Source organism: Zootermopsis nevadensis, unplaced genomic scaffold, assembly GCF_977971745.1.
Source record: "Zootermopsis nevadensis isolate Lab colony 2312 unplaced genomic scaffold, Znev_1.0 Znev_ptg000012l, whole genome shotgun sequence".
Classification (NCBI taxonomy): Eukaryota; Metazoa; Arthropoda; class Insecta; order Blattodea; family Termopsidae; genus Zootermopsis; species Zootermopsis nevadensis.
The window spans coordinates 5345687-5359566 of record NW_028259144.1 but is presented as its reverse complement, the minus strand read 5'-3'; the positions used below and the strand labels follow the sequence as shown (position 1 = coordinate 5359566).

The window sequence follows — 13880 nt, the reverse complement described above, 5'->3', positions numbered from 1 at the left end:
GGTAATTTACCAGACTGGGATCATCTGAACTGGTGTGTGTTTGAACCACGTTTCATGAAAATTGGTTAATTATTGTGTACAATTTTGATGTTTGTAACTTAATTGGACAACTGCATGTGTCTCATTTCTGCATGTATGTAGTTACAGGGGTTCCTAACCGAGGACTCATTTCCTTCAGGAAAAAGCCCTGAACTGCAGTTCTGAGATTTCTCAATTTAATTAAATATCTGTCCATTGCTCTTATTTGTGAATGTGAGGCAAGAGACGCTGTTGGACAGTGGTAACAAGTATGACTTGCAGTTGAAAAGTATCTGGTCTGAAGTGGTGTTTTTTATTTTATTGTTTATTTATTTGTTTTATTTTTCCCCAATTTTGTGGGAGATTGGGGTGTTTGTGATCTTCAGCCTCTCAGAATGAATGACATAATAGTGTCTTTAAAAGTAAGCCACTTCCACTTTCTACCATAGCTTTTCTTTTTATTAGCGAAATACACCTTATTGGGTGCTAAATAATCACATCTGAGGGGGTTTTGCAGTAGCATGAAATAACCAAATTCAGAAAGTGATACTGCAAGTACGTCATTGCTTCAACATTAGATCTCTTCATTGACAAATTGTTAACTCTCCACCATCATTACAGACCTGACATCATGATTTGTTGTTTATGTTGTTTGTTATGCTATAATGTCATATGTGGGGCTTCTAACTAAAAATTAAAGTGCAAGTGTATAGAATTATGTCTCTACATATTATGCTTTATTTGCATGGAGTGTGTAAGCTGAACACATGATGTGGAAATTATATGGTCCATCTGCATATTTCATCTCCAGAACTACTGAATAAATTTTGATGAATAAATAAATAAATAATAAATACCCTTGCTTTTTTGAAGCCAAAATAAAACATGATATTTTTTAAATGACTCATACCAGTATAAATGTAACTGTATGTGCCTGCCCTTCAAGTGATTATTATATGTATTTCAAGAGTTTTCAGTAACTTGCAGAATATTCCTGTAACATGCATGCCAAGAGTCTGTGAATGTTTGGACAAAAGTTATCTTGGTGTATGGGTAATTGTAATCTCTAGGTTAAAGGCCGAGGAAGAGAGAAACCGACTAGAAGGTAAACTTGGGGAGGTGCACAAGGAAAGGGATGTTGTGCAGCAGGAGTGTGAGGAGCTGAAAGTGCAGCTTCATCTTGCTGAGGATCGTCTTGATGCAAACCAGAGCCAGCTGCAAGAAACTTCACGTAAACTGAAAGAAGGTTTGTGAGCAATCTGATCAATTAAACTTTATGTGCAGATCTTCCTTGAAAAAGAGCATGTTATTCAGATAGTCAAATTTCTTGATTTTCTGGAACCTGAATGTTCATAACTGTGTTCACAAAATTCATCAATGGATCCTATACTATCCTGAGAGAAGACTTGGAAGATGTAGAGATGGAAAAAGTGTTACTATTCTCTTTGTCATTGTTCTGCTTTATTGGGTATCAAAGTGTTTACCATTTATCTTTGCTAGTAGTTTTTAATCTTTATTATACTATAATAGGTTATTTTAGCCCCATACTACAGGTCTGCCAGTCAGGCTTTGGAAAGTAAACTGGATTGTGACTGTTCTGAACTCATAAAGAAGATTCCATATGGGTGTACAATGCAATGTACAGTTAAGCAGAGCAAAAGGATTATTAGCTCATCTCAGAATCTCTGCTTAACACATTCATTTCCAACAGTTAACCTCAAGCAAATTAATTCTTACAGCATTAAAGATGTTTTGAAAAATTTTAGCTTCAGACTTTAAAATATTAATTTCTTGTTACAAGACTTTTACAGGTTATAGTACAGACTTTGGGAAACCAAACTGTGTATCAGTCTAGTTAGTGGTGTGGGTTGTTATGCTATGTATTTTCTGATCATATACCAATGTTCTTCCACGGCATTTATATAAAACCAGAAGTCTACATGGTGCAGCAGCCTATAAGACTATTATCTAAATTCACATTACCATGAAAACTTAAAATCCTATATATATTTATAAGTTTTTGATGTACATTCAGTTAGGAAATTGTTTTCAAAATTCAGATAACTTGTCTTAGTCTGTTTATACATGGCTGTTTGGTCCACTGAGGATCTGAATGCTCAGCTGTGAATGTGTGCGAGGATAAGGAAGAAATTAGTAACCCGAAAGCTTTTCTGCTAATAATAACATACTTTGTATTGTTGAGTACTTGTATTATATCCGCAAACTATCTTCTGCAGCTGAAAACACCAGTGAAGTGTTGCGTAAGGAGCTGACTGACATACGGAGACAACTGGCAGACAGCAACTATGAAAAGGAGAAGTACAGTAGTTCTAATAAGGAGCTCCGAGACTATGTGAAAAGGATTGAAGGAGAGAAGAGAGAGCAAGGAAGGGCTCTGGAAGAAGCTTTCCAGAAAATTTCTAGTAAGTTACTAGGCACTGTAGAAAGTACCAGATTGTATGTTGAGTATTTTTGCTAATTTAAAAACTGAAGGAAAAGGAGTCATCATATAAACATGAAAAAAACTTTCTCTGTGATGAATGGTTACCTTGTCAGAGGTACAAAGTACTCATTTTTAGTATAGGTAGCATCAGTATCTGTAGTGCAGTTGTATGACAATAAAGAATAATGTAACATTCTCAGCATCTTTATCATCTGAACCTGAAAGTTAAAAATTTTCTTGTATTTACATACAATGGACCATGTATTAGGATTTGTTTTGTACAAGAAAAAGTTCCTTCGACTGTCTGCAGTGCACAAACACAGTGTAAAATGTTTTCAATAGAATGAGTATGGCCTAAAACAAGTACTTATTATACTAAACAAAATAATTTCTCAGACAGTTTCTTAACATTACTTATCTGAGAATGTTGTTTCAAATGAAAACATTTTCCAGAACCTTTGTCGTAACAAACACTTGTTCATCAGTCAATTCTGTTCCATAACTTTCTTCAGCAAATGCACTTGCGGTTATTTATGAAGCTATTTTTGGCTGGTCATTCTTAAACTTAAGTTAATCTACCCTTGGCCCTTCATAGTCTAGGAGCAGAAAGTCTACTTTCCAGGTTGTGGTGTTCATGTTGGTTGTCTGGGCATCTTAAAGGAGATGTTGAAGCAGCAGGTTGGTATGATGTGCTCTGTGCAGTCTCTACTCAGCAGTATTATTCAAAATAGCATACATTTGTTGTACCAACAGCGTGAGCAACGTGCATGGAAAACTATAGAGTGAATGCTGCTGCTCATATGGTTTTCTGGTTGATGAGCACTTGCTTTGCCATCCTGTTGCTCAAACCATGATGATAGTCACGTGGATATGGTTATCCCTGTTCTGCACATACTTCTGTTTATGCCTCTTGAGATTTCATGCTTGTAAATTTTTATTCTTCATGTACTGATGTATTACAGCATTGGAAGACTCGAAGACCGGTCTGGATGGGGAACGTACACGTCTTCAAGGACAGATTCGAGACTTGGAGCGGCAGCAGCTACAGATGTCCCATCAGTTACAAAATACACAAGAGGAGTTACAGAGGTCACATGCTACCAGCACTCAGATGCAGAATGAGGAGAAGGAACTGCAGGCACGCCTTGCCTCAGAAAGTGAGGAGAGGGAAAGAACACAGCAGGAATTGCATCAGCTCAAGAAACAGGCAGGTTACTCAGTTATTCAGAAAAGTCTGCCTTTGGAATGTATTCTGGAGCTGCTACATTCCAGAGATATGTGAGGGTCTTCTGGATTGTGGCACTGTGTAGTCTTTTAAGTGGTTACCAGTAATCATGTTCTCAGTGCACAGCACCACAGGGGACGCAACATAGTTCAGACCTTTTGATAGGGTTAATGCATAGCATAATCCAATGGCAAACTGGCAATGGCTGTCATAAGTCTTGCTGTTCATAGAATGGGGGAGAAAGATGTTTAGCTTTATGTAGCTGCTGGAATTTGTTACAGTGTCTCTGTCACTGGCTCTGGTGTCTGAGAACATGTGTGAGCTCTTTTCAAATGTGATATAGTCAATCGGCCAGGTCAGGGTCTGACATCTCAATAGCAAGTCATAAGTATGTGACCAAAGAATCTTGGGAAATGATATTCGGCTTGCACATAGTGAAGTGAAGCCACTTGTGAAGTGGGCAGATGCTGGTCACTTACAAGACACACAGCATTACAACCCAAAAGACAATAATTGACACTTCTCTCCAGCTGCCCACATTTTCAAAACCTGTCAGTATTGAACAACTGGTGTTCTACTGTGGGCAAGACAGGGAGTTTTCTCTACAACTTTGAACAGATCAGCAAAGGCCCTCCCATCCAGTTGGTACCAGGGAATGTGAGGAAGTATACCTCCACCTTCCCGTACATATTCATGGCATGCTGCTGAATTAGTACACCTGAAAACCCAGGGACAACTTTATTTTACTTTCTCTCATTTATGCCTATATCTCTCAAGTGGTCTCTTCCCTTGAGATTTTCCATGTAACATCTGTATGCATTTCTTGTTTTCTTTGTATGCCTTCCCATCTAGTGTTTGGTTTAATCATCCTAATAATTGTCAAGTAAATATGATGAAGCTCCTTGTGTAGTTTCACTTTTTTCTCAATTTGTCTGCTCTAAGGTCCAGATATTCTCTTCATCACTTTGTTCCCAAATACCCCAAATCTTTGTCCGTCAGAGTGAGAGAGCCAAGTTTCACACTTCTGAACTTGGTGCTTACAAGCTTGCATCATAAAAGACTATTCAGTTAAAATGTTTGGCACATTTGCTCTGTTATGCTTAGATTGTCGAGCTTGATGGAAGCCTCGAACTTTCAAGACAGGAGTTAAGTCGAATGCGTTCACGCGGAGATGAAGAAGAGGAGCGCTGGAGAGCCAGAGAACAAGAATTGCTTGTGCGACTTGAAGATAGTCGTAGCAGAGATCGGAAGCTTGAAGATCAGAAACACAATTTGGAAGTTTGTCTGGCAGATGCTACTCAGCAGATTCAGGAGCTTAAGGTGCCTAAATCTGTAACTGTATAACACCTTGTGAGAATATCAGTGACCAAATCCCTGGCACAGTATGTTTCTGTGTAGTGTTTAGAACTCCTGCCTTGTATTTGAGAGGTTACAGATTTGGATCGTAGCTGGGACAAGTTTCTCATGGCTCTGCTTAATCTTTCAGGGAATGCAGTGGAGGTACCTTCACTTTACCATCCTTTTGTAATAATTTTTCCAGTTTACTAAAGTTTGGTATTCCAGGGTGTGGTCAGCATTAACAGTCAAGTAAATATAATTTTAATTTTTCTGAATTCATTATAATCCCTATATTGCATGAAACTGAAATCAGACTTTAAAGTTCTCTTAAAAACAGGTTATACAGCATAGTTCAAATATAGATCTCATAAGATCTAAAACTTTTATGTGAAACAGTTTGCTCTTGTTAGTTCCTGACAGCCATGGTGATATGTCTTTAAGACCTGTTGTATATCCTTCCATTATGGTAGTATGTAATTTGTCAGATATTATAGATTTAAATGCTTAAAAGCCTTGTAACTTATAAAGCAACTTTATGGTCAGCCATTATGCCTTTATAGTATTATGTTGAATTTTGAGTGGTTGGAAGAGGATGGAATCAGTGGCAGTGATAATTATGAAGCATTGGAAAGTACATAGCATGACTAATTCTGATTTCAGGGCTTGTTGAGTGGAGCTAAGGGCAGTCTGGATGTATAGAAGAAAAGCAGCAGAAACTAAATAGTGTTGGCATGTTTTAGGCTCGCTTGGGAGGAACAGAGGGCCGAGTACGTGCTTTGGATGCACAGTTACTGCAGTTGGAAGGAGCAAAGAAAGAAGCAGAGCAGAAACTAAGTAGTGTTGGATCCACACTCAGAAGAATTGCAGGAATACAACTTGATGGTAGTGTCACTTTGCCATACAAAGTTATGAGTCCTTCAAGAAGATGGAGTCCTGCTAAAGGTATAGATTTATTAAACTGTCAATAGCGAAATTAGAAAAAATGATGTTTCTATCTTAGAATTCAAACCCCCATTTAGCTCCCTCTGCAGACCATTGCCCTTGCACTGTGTGTACCAGCACAACCATGTTTTGATAATCATCTCCTTGACATGAGATAGTGCATTTACTCATAATTGATGATCTTCTACGCTTTAGAAAAGTAGAATTTATTCTCTGTTGGCATTCTTTGTTTCATCATGTTAACACAGAAGAACTAATGCCACGTGCAATAGGATGATTATTATTATTGTTGTTGTTGTTGTTGTCATCATCATCATCATCATCATCATCATTATTGCTGTTAAGCTAAATTACACCATAGCATTGATGAATTAACTTGCATAAGGAATCTAAATATACTTTCACAAAGGCCAGTGGGCTGCCTAGCCTGTGAGAGTGTTAAAGGTTGTGGCCAGTAAACAGTATGCTGTGGTTGTATATCACCACGTTTTGTTGAATGAATAATTTAGTTTCTTGCCATGTTCGTAATCTTTCATCTCAGTTCAGATATACATTGCATCCAGTTTTTGGAAAACAGGCACAGTAAATTTGACTTCATGTGTGTGGCAGTGTTGGAAGTAAGAACTTCTGTTCTGCAGGAAATAAAAGCTCAAAAGTCATATTACATTCTTAATACTGGGAACACCATATAAGTGTCAATGAAAAGGAAAATTTCTCACCTCTTCACTGTAAATTATTGCTGGCCATCTAATGTGTTGCCACTACTGTCATACTCTGCAATTTATATTATTATTTTATTATGAACTTGGCCTTGTCTCACTAGTGAGAATTATTCATTTAGTACATTTCAATTGTAAACATTTCCTTTTTATGGTGAAAAGCAGTATATTACATATTAGCTTCTTGTTGCAGTTCAGGAGCATGGTGATGGACGAGGAGATGTTATGGCAGATATAGACCCAGAGATTATAAGGAAAGGCGTTCGCTCCTTGATGCAGCAGATTGCACAAATAGAACGTGAAAGGGTATGAAATTACAAAATAATCATCTATAAACTTTAACTGCACCAAAACTTTGTTAGTGGCATTTCTTCCAAACTGAATGTAATGGTTGTACTCCCACCACCACTCCCCTGACTCAGTTCCCAGAACCTCATTTGTAAAATTGTGGTGCACCACATGCAGGTGTAGACTTGAGAGAAGAATGATGGATAACATTTTGTATGGAGTTGATAAGAATGATATTGTTTGGTAATTGCTTTAGTGAGCATTCTGTCTTCCTTTTTATAAACAGGAATATCAAACATTCCTTCCTTCTCATTCTAAAAAGGTTGAATGTGTTTGTGGGTCTCAGAACTCTTGCTTGGATTAGTTCCACCAGAACTTGATCAGTACTTCGACCTTTTTAGTTTTTTAATAGCATTTTCTGCTTAACATTATTAAGTCCATATATATTTAATAGCTACTTAAAATTAATGTTCCATCTATTTAAACTAGAGTGAGAATCTACAAGTAGGTTACTTTTTTCATTGTTATCTGTATAATCTCTGCCGAATTGAAAAAGCGTCTTTAAATAAGCTCAGATACAATCAGTCAAACAATCGATAGGTAGATGAAGATTATGTACAGAAGTTTGGTTCCATTCTTTTCAGGATGATTTCAAGACCCAAGTTTTAAGTGCGAAGAAACAGTTGCAAGAGGCACAGGAACTGCAAAACAAAGTAGATACAAAACTAAACACAGCCTTGCAGAATGTAAGAATCGCACAAGATGAGAAAGGCACTTTGGAAGCTAAATTGGGCCAGAAACAAGCTGTCTTACAGTCCCAGGTATGTAGAGTCGGAATACAAAATCTGTATGAGTGTTAATTCTTAATCCGAGAAAGAGTCAAACCATTCCATGCGTGCAGACATCTGCCATCTTCTGCTGTTATTCATAAAAAATGTTGTTTTGTTCGTAAGTACTGCTTATGTTCTTCAAGTGTATGATGGTAATGTTATAGCATAGATCAGTGATTAGATGTGGATTCTTTGAAATACAAGATGGATTTGTTTACTCACACTTATTTCAATTAATTATTGTTTTTATATCAGTTTTGTTGTGCTTGAAATCAGCCCTATTACAGCAGTTCTCTTTGTTACACTTAGTCTTATCCGAGCGTTGTAGCTTCTTGACAGTCACAATTAGGGTCCGGTGGCAGACTTGTATGGTCACAATGATAAAACTTCCAGTTCTATAATAGGGAGTTTGCTAACAAACTGAACAACTATTTCTCAATAGGATCCTGCAGTTATGTAATTGGTTTAATTTTTTTAGGTGGTTGTAGCGCATATTCATGTTCCTTTCTTATGTCATGTTATAGGCAGAAGCTCTTCAGCAGAAATCTGAAGAGGCCCAGCAGATGAGAGAGAAAGTAATGGCTCTGGAGCTCACTGTTAGTAGTGGCACTGAAGAGAAGGGACAGTATGAGGTACTGAGGATTCTGGTCATGTCAAAGGCATTATGCCAGAAGGGCGTATCAGCATACCTTCATAATCCGAAATATTTGGTGTAACAACATAAAATAGTGTGATGTATATCATTCCAGAAGGGCATAATGCTGATGCTGCTCTACATGGGGATGCATTTACATTTGTACATATGAAAACTAATAATGCACATTTGTCAAACCAGATAAATATAAGAATTTAGTATCCAGTAAATCATTCATTTTGTTGGTATGCCTGTCTAGTGTGATGCAACAGATGTTGAAACCTGAGTAGATATTTTGTTGAATGGGAAGGTCCATTGTTCTTGTTGTAATCTTTGAAACTGCTTAATGAATTCTGATGAAATGAGATGTGCTTGTTCTTACTTCATGTAACCATTTTGTTGTGATTCATAACACTTTGACTTACATGAAATTTAAATTGAACATATATAATTTCTCAAAAGTTACTCATTTTTCCTGCACAAAATGGTTTTGTTATTTAAAAAATGTAACTCATTAATATCTATATTCATTATTTGAAACAGACTTTTTCTTTACTATGTGGAAATTGAAAATACTTCATTCCAGTAGCCAATTTTAGGAAAAATAGTACTGCTGTTTATCTGAATGTGACACCTGTGTGTTAACTGTTTGATGAACTGTTGAATAGAAGCTTGGGAACACTTTCTGTGTGTGTGCACATGTTTTTTTCTCTGCTGAAATACATGGAAAATTCTCTCATAAATTTGCTGTTTCCTGTCTCTGCCAACATTTTCCTCTCCATTCTCAGTATTATACAAAGTTTGCCTGTTGTAGGCATTACAAAACAGATTCTTTGAATTTTTAAATTCATCCTAAGCATATCATCTCTGGTGTGTTCTTTAGTGTTCAATAAATGTTGTTAGTGGTAAAACTTGTGATTCTGACACTACTTAATTTCTTTCATGTTTGAAATTATGTCTGTCTTATGAATCACATTTCAGCTGATAATTTCCTGCCTGTAGTTTTTAAGTTGCTAAAATGCATGTTATAATTATAATAATGACTTTTCATAAATGTCAGTAATTTGCTGTTTTGTAACGAAATTGATAATCTTAGTAGAATTTTTGTAAGACTACTGAAAATTAAAAGCATAGATTTCTTTTAGAACTAATATTAGGAAGAATTGCCAAGTATATTTTCTGTCTGTAGGATAAACTTGATAAAATGCGGCAAGCAATGTCCAGACTGGAGAATGAGAAGCGTAATCTACAAGAGGAATTGGGGCGTAATGAGTCTCGGGCCACCAAACTAGAACTGCAGAGGTTGTCTTTAGAAGGAGACCTGCAGCGCCTGCAGATGATACTGCAGGAGAAGGACTCTCATATCCAGGTATGTGATCCTGGAGAGGTCATCATGTCAGCTTCAGATATAAGAATTACTAATACTTGGGAGCTGCAGTAGGAAATTGAAGTGATATACATGATGAAATTAAGAGCATGTTAGAGTCAGAAAATGCGTACTAATGTATAGTTCAAAATATTTAATATTGCTTTCTCCTTTTAAAATTCTGAAGATTAAGACATAAGTATATTTTATCTCTGTATCTGAAAGTCTGTACAAACTTTGAGGGTTTGTTCTACACAGCAAAACAGTTCACTGAAGTTCACACAAACATGGGTCCACAAAAGCGTCCTTTTCCGAGTTACAGCCCCTGAAAGAATTGTACAAGCTCTCAGCACTCTGATGCGTTTATAAGAGGTGAGATTTAGTACATGCCTGGACACATATCACAGTCTGTCATACACATTCAAAGATACAAGAGGTGTTGCAGAAATGTGACACCCATTCACAGTGCACTGCTGAAAAGTTCATATTATGAATACTTGTAAATCAATTGCAAGGATCCATGTTAATGTTATCTGACTTAAATATGTATATAATTCAGTATCCATATATATTAGTTTTGACCACTTAAAAGAGTACCACCTGAAGACGACTAAAAAAGGTCAAAGCATGTAGTGGTATTTTAATAAGCATTGAGACTATAATCATTAAACTTGTTGTGTAGGTGGACTGTCAATCTAACAAAAAGTATTATTAAAATGCTGCCAGTGTCTAGACTGGACTACACAATGAAGATTTTCCTCTGCCCACAGTTTTGGTTGCAAAACCTCATTGGAAGCACCACTTTGAAGACATAGATGGAGATGAATGTTATTAAAATTGATCTAATAGAATTTTTGTCCTACCTAGTATTACTAGGGTATATGAAATATGATGGTGGTGAGGAGGGTGTTGTTCTGGGTTCTGACACGTATACTCATAGATAGATACGCATGAAGAGATCACTTGAGATACCTGGTCTTAGAAATTTATGTTAAAATGTGATTTGGAGTAATAAGATGTTAACATATGGTGTGGATTTGACTGACTCAAGATTGAGTCCAACGATGGGCGAGTTTTTGTGAGCATTGTGAGGAACCTTTGTATTCCATAAAAGTACAGAAGTTCTTGACCAGCTGAGAGACTATCATCTTTCAGAAAGAACATTTTCTGCCATGAATTTAGTTGGCACTAACTTAGAAATGTTTGCTGTGCAGAAGTTGCATGATAAGTGTGAGATCCAGGGGCGGAATCTTGCAAGTCTTGAGGAGCGCTGTGCTTCATTGAAGTCAACTATCGACCAGCTGAACTTGGCGCTAGAACGAGCAAACACTGCTGAGACAGAAATGAGAGCTGAAATACAGAGTCTGCAGCGCACATTGCTGGACACCAGTTCAACCTCACAGTCAAGTAGTGAGAAGCTAAAACAGGTCAGGTGATTTACTTGAAGGATTTTACCATGTTAAGTGCTGGGTGTTTAATGTTATCATAATTCTGGGTCGCAAGTAGAATGTCAGGCTGTTACATATTTACCCTTCCTTTTCTCTCTACATTCTTCTTCATTCTCTTATTTAGCTGCACTTACATTGTCTCTGTAAATTATCTTGACGTGATACTGTATAACTATCTGTATTGGGTAATTCTCAGTTTCTATACTGCTGCTTCCAATTCATTGTATAAAATGACCCTCACAACTCATTTACCACCACATGATTTCTGCAGTTTATACATCAGTGTTAAATAACCTATGAATAAATGTGTTCATCATTCACGATATCCTAGTAGTTGATACAGTATTACTGAATGTCATAGTAAAGTGGTTAGCTTTCATACTTTGTATTCAGAAGTTGAAATCTTGGTTTTAATAGATACAGTATTATGAAGTAACCAATAAATAAAAGTGCACATTTTCATTGAGACTGAATCTTAGCCTTTGGCTTATACTTTTCACTTATTTATTTTCACAGCTTCAAAAATCATTGACCAACAGTGAAAATGAACGCAGAGTGATCACAGAACGCCTTGAAGCGTCACAACAAACATTGGCTGAGCTGCGACATACCAATCAACATCTCTCTGATCAGAACCAGCGGCTGCAGACAGAGTTGGCAAATAGTGAAGTCCAACGCTCTGGCCTTGAAGCTCAACTACGATTGGCAAGCTGGCCACCAGAGCGATCGGGAACAACCGGAAAAGATGAGGAACTGATGCGGCAGCTACAGACGTCGCAGCGGGAACGCATGGAACTGCGAGGAAAAGTGGAATCTCTGTCAGATAAGGTGAACTTGCAGCTAGTACACTAGTTATATCTCTGAAAATAGATTACTTTTTGTCATAAGATTATCATATATTTAAGTACTTAATTCTGAAGTTACTGGCATGTTAAACATGACAATTGTGACAGATCTTACCTCCATGTAGGGTCCCTATTGCCCATTACCCATTTGATAGAAGGTTGGGTAGGACCAAGCTATCCAAGTCAGCTGGTCACTTTACTGACTGAGCTATCATGGCTCACATAGATCATTTGAGTCCTGGTGCATGTCTGCCTGTATTTCATCCTTGATGTAATGTTTATTCTCTTATGAATTGGTTTCAGAACTTAATCAGCTTAAATGTGATGTATCTCAAAGAGATTGAGGTTAGAGACACTTAACTACTCCTCAAACCTTAATCCTTTCTTGCTGTCATGCTGTAAAATACCATAAGTGTCAACCAGTTCTCTAAGGACTTAAGAGTGCTTTCGGGAGAGATCTGTGTGTCCAAGATAAGCAGAAAATGTAGGAAACTGAATATTTTGTATGGTTATGTCTTTCTTACTACTGCACAAGGATCACCTATAACAGAAAATTGGTCTCTAAACAACACTGTGATCAGATTTAAGGTTTTTACAGTCAATTTTGGAAGCCCATCTCTTGCAACTAGTTTCCTCTTTGTATGTCCTGCCTTAGGTCCAGAAATTTACAAATGGAATTTATTTTAAACATTAAATCACTTGAAGATTTCCATCTTCTGTGTTGTTGCGCTGTGTAGTCTGGTCGATATTAACCAACGTTTCAGAGGTCATCAGGGCGATGAATACTGCCTCCGTCATTGCCCTGATGACGGAGGCAGTATGACCTCTGAAACGTTGGTTAATATCGACCAGACTACACAGCGCAACAACCCAGAAGACGGAAATCTTCATACTCACCGCTGTGAGAACCTCAAGTCTTACATTAAATCACTTGCTTATATTTAATGCAAATAGTATAATTTGTACTGTATAACATGTTTCACTTTGCTGTCAGAGTTTCATTCAAGCTTATTTCAATTGCTGTCTAGTAATAAAGAATATAAATTCTTGCACTTAGGTTCGCCAGTTAGAAACTGAGAAACAGAACCTGGAGAGAACCTATGCCAAGACAGCAGTTGGTCGCAGCAAGAGCTATGAACGACCAGAGAAGGAGTCAAGTTCTGAGGGCTTGGAGCAAGAAAACCGGGAGCTTCGTATGCGAATGCTTCACTTAGAGGCTCAGTTAGTAGACAAGGAAGCAGAAATCACCAAATTACGCTCTCAACTTTCATCAGATTTTAAACTAGATCGCAGCACAGAGATAGAAAGGCTGAGAGCAGCCCAGCTACAGGCAGAGAGGCTCCTGGAAGCGAGGGAGCAGTCACACCGACAACAAGTTCTGCGATTAGAAAATCAGGTAATAATGGTCTTTCATCCAGATCTAGTGCTTAGAAGTTATGCAAGAATTTCCAGACTTTTGTAAAATTTCAATGACATTTAAGATGTAGACATAATTGCATAGTTGTGCTATTTTTTAACTTATATAAGAGTTTTCTATTTGAAACACAGCCCTAAGTACAGTAGTATGTGTAAGCTTTGTTGACATCATTGTAACAAGACAAACAATGTATAAAGTGAAGCTTTCGCTGCAACTGAAGTTGATGAAAGACTCTCAGGTTACGAGCCGCGTCTGGTGGCTGAATGGTGAATTAACCATATCTTCTGCCAACGTTTCGAGAGCAATCTCTGCTCTCATCCTCAGGGCTGCTGCATGACAAATCTGGTCCTTCGTAGTGTGCTCGCCA

General features: G+C 37.4%; 1 protein-coding gene and 1 long non-coding RNA gene across 7 annotated transcripts in view; one reads left to right on the top strand and one right to left on the bottom strand.

Annotated features, from left to right (window-relative positions):
- Root (ciliary rootlet coiled-coil, rootletin) overlaps nucleotides 1-13880 on the top strand; it is a 90904-nt gene that overhangs the window by 73185 nt on the left and 3839 nt on the right. For all 6 annotated transcript variants that reach the window (XM_087347727.1, XM_087347725.1, XM_087347726.1 and 3 more), the window contains 12 exons: nucleotides 1089-1264; nucleotides 2256-2441; nucleotides 3424-3668; nucleotides 4791-5006; nucleotides 5765-5966; nucleotides 6879-6991; nucleotides 7618-7794; nucleotides 8328-8435; nucleotides 9627-9806; nucleotides 11018-11230; nucleotides 11768-12079; nucleotides 13154-13492. In XM_087347727.1, coding sequence (XP_087203853.1) covers nucleotides 1089-1264; nucleotides 2256-2441; nucleotides 3424-3668; nucleotides 4791-5006; nucleotides 5765-5966; nucleotides 6879-6991; nucleotides 7618-7794; nucleotides 8328-8435; nucleotides 9627-9806; nucleotides 11018-11230; nucleotides 11768-12079; nucleotides 13154-13492 — 2467 coding nt within the window. The remainder of the gene's footprint in view (nucleotides 1-1088; nucleotides 1265-2255; nucleotides 2442-3423; nucleotides 3669-4790; nucleotides 5007-5764; nucleotides 5967-6878; nucleotides 6992-7617; nucleotides 7795-8327; nucleotides 8436-9626; nucleotides 9807-11017; nucleotides 11231-11767; nucleotides 12080-13153; nucleotides 13493-13880) is intronic.
- Nucleotides 9943-13158, bottom strand: LOC110828795 (uncharacterized). The gene is made up of 2 exons (XR_002542773.2): nucleotides 12212-13158; nucleotides 9943-12046 (listed from the first exon to the last, which is right to left on the bottom strand). It is a non-coding gene; the product is annotated as an uncharacterized LOC110828795 (long non-coding RNA).